The sequence below is a fragment of the Oncorhynchus clarkii genome, chromosome 25 (genome assembly GCF_045791955.1).
Source record: "Oncorhynchus clarkii lewisi isolate Uvic-CL-2024 chromosome 25, UVic_Ocla_1.0, whole genome shotgun sequence".
In the NCBI taxonomy this organism is placed as follows: domain Eukaryota; kingdom Metazoa; phylum Chordata; class Actinopteri; order Salmoniformes; family Salmonidae; genus Oncorhynchus; species Oncorhynchus clarkii.
The window spans coordinates 44688721-44696042 of NC_092171.1; the positions used below are offsets into that span (position 1 = coordinate 44688721).

The following is a 7322-nucleotide window of genomic DNA, read 5'->3' on the forward strand; positions in this document are numbered from 1 at the left end:
TGGTAGGTTGGACTGAGTAGACTGTCAGCGTTGGACTGAACAGTAGGTTGTATTGAGTAGACTGTCAGCGTTGGACTGAGTAGACTGTCAGCGTTGTACTGAGTAGACTGTCAGCGTTGTACTGAGTAGACTGTCAGCGTTGTATTGAGTAGACTGTCAGCGTTGGACTGAGTAGACTGTCAGCGTTGTATTGAGTAGACTGTCAGCGTTGGACTGAGTAGACTGTCAGTGTTGGACTGAACGGTAGGTTGTACTGAGTAGACTGTCAGCGTTGGACTGAGTAGACTGTCAGCGTTGGACTGAACAGTAGGTTGTATTGAGTAGACTGTCAGCGTTGTACTGAGTAGACTGTCAGCGTTGTATTGAGTAGACTGTCAGCGTTGGACTGAGTAGACTGTCAGCGTTGTACTGAGTAGACTGTCAGCGTTGTATTGAGTAGACTGTCAGCGTTGGACTGAGTAGACTGTCAGCGTTGTATTGAGTAGACTGTCAGCGTTGGACTGAGTAGACTGTCAGTGTTGTACTGAACGGTAGGTTGTATTGAGTAGACTGTCAGCGTTGGACTGAGTAGACTGTCAGCGTTGGACTGAGTAGACCGTCAGCGTTGGACTGAGTAGACTGTCAGCGTTGGACTGAGTAGACTGTCAGCGTTGGACTGAACGGTAGGTTTTATTGAGTAGACTTTCAGCGTTGGACTGAGTAGACTGTCAGTGTTGGACTGAGTAGACTGTCAGTGTTGGACTGAGTAGACTGTCAGTGTTGGACTGAGTAGACTGTCAGCGTTGTATTGAGTAGACTGTCAGCGTTGTATTGAGGAGACTGTCAGCGTTGGACTGAGTAGACTGTCAGCGTTGGACTGAGTAGACTGTCAGTGTTGGACTGAACAGTAGGTTGTATTGAGTAGACTGTCAGCGTTGGACTGAGTAGACTGTCAGCGTTGTATTGAGTAGACTGTCAGCGTTGTATTGAGGAGACTGTCAGCGTTGGACTGAGTAGACTGTCAGTGTTGGACTGAGTAGACTGTCAGCGTTGTATTGAGTAGACTGTCAGCGTTGTACTGAGTAGACTGTCAGCGTTGGACTGAGTAGACTGTCAGCGTTGTACTGAGTAGACTGTCAGCGTTGTACTGCGTAGACTGTCAGCGTTGTATTGAGTAGACTGTCAGCGTTGTACTGAGTAGACTGTCAGCGTTGTACTGAGTAGACTGTCAGCGTTGGACTGAGTAGACTGTCAGCGTTGGACTGAGTAGACTGTCAGCGTTGGACTGAATGGTAGGTTGTATTGAGTAGACTGTCAGCGTTGGACTGAGTAGACTGTCAGCGTTGTACTGAGTAGACTGTCAGTGTTGGACTGAGTAGACTGTCAGCGTTGGACTGAGTAGACTGTCAGCGTTGGACTGAATGGTAGGTTGTATTGAGTAGACTGTCAGCGTTGGACTGAGTAGACTGTCAGCGTTGTACTGAGTAGACTGTCAGTGTTGGACTGAGTAGACTGTCAGCGTTGGACTGAGTAGACTGTCAGCGTTGGACTGAATGGTAGGTTGTATTGAGTAGACTGTCAGTGTAGAACTGAGTAGACTGTCAGCGTTGTATTGAGTAGATTGTCAGCGTTGGACTGAACAGTAGGTTGTACTGAGTAGACTGTCAGCGTTGGACTGAGTAGACTGTCAGTGTAGAACTGAGTAGACTGTCAGCGTTGTATTGAGTAGATTGTCAGCGTTGGACTGAACAGTAGGTTGTACTGAGTAGACTGTCAGCGTTGTACTGAGTAGACTGTCAGCGTTGGACTGAGTAGACTGTCAGCGTTGTACTGAGTAGACTGTCAGTGTAGAACTGAGTAGACTGTCAGCGTTGTATTGAGTAGACTGTCAGCGTTGTACTGAACAGTAGGTTGTACTGAGTAGACTGTCAGCGTTGGACTGAGTAGACTGTCAGCGTTGTACTGAGTAGACTGTCAGTGTAGAACTGAGTAGACTGTCAGCGTTGTATTGAGTAGACTGTCAGCGTTGGACTGAACAGTAGGTTGTACTGAGTAGACTGTCAGCGTTGGACTGAGTAGACTGTCAGCGTTGTACTGAGTAGACTGTCAGTGTAGAACTGAGTAGACTGTCAGCGTTGTACTGCGTAGACTGTCAGCGTTGTATTGAGTAGACTGTCAGCGTTGGACTGAGTAGACTGTCAGCGTTGTATTGAGTAGACTGTCAGCGTTGTATTGAGGAGACTGTCAGCGTTGGACTGAGTAGACTGTCAGCGTTGGACTGAACAGTAGGTTGTATTGAGTAGACTGTCAGCGTTGTACTGAGTAGACTGTCAGCGTTGTATTGAGTAGACTGTCAGCGTTGGACTGAGTAGACTGTCAGCGTTGTACTGAGTAGACTGTCAGCGTTGTATTGAGTAGACTGTCAGCGTTGGACTGAGTAGACTGTCAGCGTTGTATTGAGTAGACTGTCAGCGTTGTACTGAGTAGACTGTCAGTGTTGTACTGAACGGTAGGTTGTATTGAGTAGACTGTCAGCGTTGGACTGAGTAGACTGTCAGCGTTGGACTGAGTAGACCGTCAGCGTTGGACTGAGTAGACTGTCAGCGTTGGACTGAGTAGACTGTCAGCGTTGGACTGAACGGTAGGTTTTATTGAGTAGACTTTCAGCGTTGGACTGAGTAGACTGTCAGTGTTGGACTGAGTAGACTGTCAGTGTTGGACTGAGTAGACTGTCAGTGTTGGACTGAGTAGACTGTCAGCGTTGTATTGAGTAGACTGTCAGCGTTGTATTGAGTAGACTGTCAGCGTTGTATTGAGGAGACTGTCAGCGTTGGACTGAGTAGACTGTCAGCGTTGGACTGAGTAGACTGTCAGTGTTGGACTGAACAGTAGGTTGTATTGAGTAGACTGTCAGCGTTGGACTGAGTAGACTGTCAGCGTTGTATTGAGTAGACTGTCAGTGTTGTACTGAACAGTAGGTTGTATTGAGTAGACTGTCAGCGTTGGACTGAGTAGACTGTCAGCGTTGTATTGAGGAGACTGTCAGCGTTGTATTGAGTAGACTGTCAGTGTTGTACTGAACAGTAGGTTGTATTGAGTAGACTGTCAGCGTTGGACTGAGTAGACTGTCAGCGTTGTATTGAGGAGACTGTCAGCGTTGGACTGAGTAGACTGTCAGTGTTGGACTGAGTAGACTGTCAGCGTTGTATTGAGTAGACTGTCAGCGTTGTACTGAGTAGACTGTCAGCGTTGGACTGAGTAGACTGTCAGCGTTGTACTGAGTAGACTGTCAGCGTTGTACTGCGTAGACTGTCAGCGTTGTATTGAGTAGACTGTCAGCGTTGTACTGAGTAGACTGTCAGCGTTGGACTGAACAGTAGGTTGTACTGAGTAGACTGTCAGCGTTGTACTGAGTAGACTGTCAGTGTAGCACTGAGTAGACTGTCAGCGTTGTATTGAGTAGATTGTCAGCGTTGGACTGAACAGTAGGTTGTACTGAGTAGACTGTCAGCGTTGGACTGAGTAGACTGTCAGCGTTGGACTGAGTAGACTGTCAGCGTTGTACTGAGTAGACTGTCAGTGTAGAACTGAGTAGACTGTCAGCGTTGTATTGAGTAGACTGTCAGCGTTGTACTGAACAGTAGGTTGTACTGAGTAGACTGTCAGCGTTGGACTGAGTAGACTGTCAGCGTTGTACTGAGTAGACTGTCAGTGTAGAACTGAGTAGACTGTCAGCGTTGTATTGAGTAGACTGTCAGCGTTGGACTGAACAGTAGGTTGTACTGAGTAGACTGTCAGCGTTGGACTGAGTAGACTGTCAGCGTTGTACTGAGTAGACTGTCAGCGTTGTACTGCGTAGACTGTCAGCGTTGTATTGAGTAGACTGTCAGCGTTGTACTGAACAGTAGGTTGTACTGAGTAGACTGTCAGCGTTGTATTGAGTAGACTGTCAGTGTTGTATTGAGTAGACTGTCAGCGTTGTATTGAGTAGACTGTCAGCGTTGTATTGAGGAGACTGTCAGCGTTGGACTGAGTAGACTGTCAGTGTTGGACTGAGTAGACTGTCAGCGTTGTATTGAGTAGACTGTCAGCGTTGTATTGAGTAGACTGTCAGCGTTGTACTGAGTAGACTGTCAGCGTTGGACTGAGTAGACTGTCAGCGTTGTACTGCGTAGACTGTCAGCGTTGTATTGAGTAGACTGTCAGCGTTGTACTGAGTAGACTGTCAGCGTTGGACTGAACAGTAGGTTGTACTGAGTAGACTGTCAGCGTTGTACTGAGTAGACTGTCAGCGTTGGACTGAACAGTAGGTTGTACTGAGTAGACTGTCAGCGTTGTATTGAGTAGATTGTCAGCGTTGGACTGAACAGTAGGTTGTACTGAGTAGACTGTCAGCGTTGGACTGAGTAGACTGTCAGCGTTGGACTGAGTAGACTGTCAGCGTTGTACTGAGTAGACTGTCAGTGTAGAACTGAGTAGACTGTCAGCGTTGTATTGAGTAGACTGTCAGCGTTGTACTGAACAGTAGGTTGTACTGAGTAGACTGTCAGCGTTGGACTGAGTAGACTGTCAGCGTTGTACTGAGTAGACTGTCAGTGTAGAACTGAGTAGACTGTCAGCGTTGTATTGAGTAGACTGTCAGCGTTGGACTGAACAGTAGGTTGTACTGAGTAGACTGTCAGCGTTGGACTGAGTAGACTGTCAGCGTTGGACTGAGTAGACTGTCAGTGTAGAACTGAGTAGACTGTCAGCGTTGTACTGCGTAGACTGTCAGCGTTGTACTGAGTAGACTGTCAGCGTTGGACTGAGTAGACTGTCAGCGTTGTACTGAGTAGACTGTCAGTGTAGAACTGAGTAGACTGTCAGCGTTGTACTGCGTAGACTGTCAGCGTTGTATTGAGTAGACTGTTAGCGTTGTACTGAACAGTAGGTTGTACTGAGTAGACTGTCAGCGTTGTACTGAGTAGACTGTCAGCGTTGGACTGAGTAGACTGTCAGCGTTGTACTGAGTAGACTGTCAGCGTTGTATTGAGTAGACTGTTAGCGTTGTACTGAACAGTAGGTTGTACTGAGTAGACTGTCAGCGTTGTACTGAGTAGACTGTCAGCGTTGGACTGAGTAGACTGTCAGCGTTGTACTGAGTAGACTGTCAGCGTTGTATTGAGTAGACTGTCAGCGTTGTATTGAGTAGACTGTCAGCGTTGGACTGAACAGTAGGTTGTACTGAGTAGACTGTCAGCGTTGTATTGAGTAGACTGTCAGCGTTGGACTGAGTAGACTGTCAGCGTTGGACTGAGTAGACTGTCAGCGTTGTACTGCATAGACTGTCAGCGTTGTATTGAGTAGACTGTCAGCGTTGGACTGAGTAGACTGTCAGCGTTGGACTGAGTAGACTGTCAGCGTTGTATTGAGTAGACTGTCAGTGTTGTATTGAGGAGACTGTCAGCGTTGTATTGAGTAGACTGTCAGCGTTGGACTGAACAGTAGGTTGTACTGAGTAGACTGTCAGCGTTGGACTGAGTAGACTGTCAGCTCTCACTGTGTCCTCTCTATTAAAGGGCAGAGCAGTGCCACGCACCAGTGCCATGGCTGGCATCACTATCCGAAGATTTGAGGAAGATGACAAGGAGACCGTGAAGGAGATCTTCACCATGGGGATGAGCGAGCACGTCCCTTCCTCCTTCATGCACCTCCTCAAACAGCCCCTGACCCAGATGATCCTGATGGTCACGTTCTGCTCCCTGCTGGCCAGCTCCAAGTCCGTCCTGCTGCCTGTAGTAGGGGTCACTCTCCTCCTGGCCGGGGCCAAGCAGCTGGTGGGCTACCTCTTCAACAGCTACATCGACACCTCCCTGAGGAAGGACCTCGACCACATCCAGGAGACCTACCTGGAGAACAAGGACTCGTGTTTCTGGGTGGCTGAAAGCGACGGCCGGGTGGTGGCAACGGTGGCCTGCCTGCCCGCGGAGAGGGAACCAGGCTGCATGGAGCTGAAGAGGTTGTCTGTACGTCGTACACACCGGAGGATGGGCATCGCCAAGGCCCTCAGCAGGACAGTGGCAGACTTCAGTAGGGAGAGGGGCTTCCCTGCGGTCGTCCTCTACACGTCTGTAGTGCAGACTGATGCACAGAGGCTGTATGAGAACGTGGGCTACACACGGGTCAGAGAGTTCGTCATCCCTGAGCCCATCGCCAAAATCACCAACTTTACTCTGATAGAGTTTAAACTGGACTTACTGCAGGGGGGGAAATAGGAGGACTGGACTTACTGCAGGGGAGGAAATAGGAGGACTGGGCTTACTGCAGGTGGGAAATAGGAGGACTGGACTTACTGCAGGGGGGAAATAGGAGGACTGGACTGGAGGGTGGGAAATAGGAGGACTGAACTTACTGCAGGGGGGGAAATAGGAGGACTGGACTTACTGCAGGGAGGGAAATAGGAGGACTGGACTTACTGCAGAGGGGGAAATAGGAGGACTGGACTGGAGGGGGGAAATAGGAAGAGGACAGAACTTACTGCAGGGGGGAAAGGAATGTTATAATATCTGTACATTATAGGAACACCTGTATTTACAAAAGTACAATGATTAATGTTTTACTTTAGCTTGAGATTAAGAATCAATGGTAGAGACATTTAGAAGTGCATGAAGAGGTACAAAAGATGCCCGTTTTGTTGAAACTCTACTTTCAGTTCCTGTTGATACTATGTCCAGTCTTACTTCTGCTAGCACATGATAGCAATAAGGGGAAGAAGGATTGGGAGACTAACTGCCAATAACACAAAAAGCTCAACAGAGACAGAGACATCTTTGTAATCAAGTTAAAGGACATCATCCTGGGCGGGGTGAATCTCAGTAGGGGATGAAAAGAGAAGACGCCATCTTGAAAACTGAGTGTGTTACTCCGGAGTTGCAATCCTTATTAAACAAACAAACAAAGAAGTTTTCTGTGGTCTCGTGTATGAACTGCTGGCAGAAATCCCTTACAGGGGGAAATAGGGTGGGGACTGGACTTACTGCAGGGAGGACTGGACTTACTGCAGGGAGGACTGGACTTACTGCAGAGGGGGAAATAGGAGGACTGGACTTACTGCAGGGAGGGAAATATGGTGAGGACTGGACTTACTGCAGGGAGGGAAATAGGAGGACTGGACTTACTGCAGGGGGGGAAATAGGAGGACTGGACTTACTGCAGGGGGGGAAATAGGGTGAGGACTGGACTTACTGCAGGGAGGGAAATAGGAGGACTCGACTTACTGCAGGGGGGAAATAGGGTGAGGACTGGACTTACTGCAGGGAGGGAAATAGGAGGACTCGACTTACTGCAGGGGGGGAAATAGGAGG

The 7322-nt window shown here is 48.4% G+C and overlaps 1 protein-coding gene across 1 annotated transcript in view; it reads left to right on the forward strand.

Moving 5' to 3' along the window:
- The window catches only part of LOC139383327 (probable N-acetyltransferase camello), a 19002-nt gene extending 12094 nt beyond the window's left edge, over window positions 1-6908 (forward strand). The window contains exon 3 of the mRNA XM_071127818.1: window positions 5538-6908. Within this exon, the coding sequence (XP_070983919.1) occupies window positions 5565-6233 (669 nt within the window). The 5' untranslated portion in view covers window positions 5538-5564 and the 3' untranslated portion in view covers window positions 6234-6908. The remainder of the gene's footprint in view (window positions 1-5537) is intronic.
- The last annotated feature ends 414 nt before the right edge of the window (window positions 6909-7322 follow it).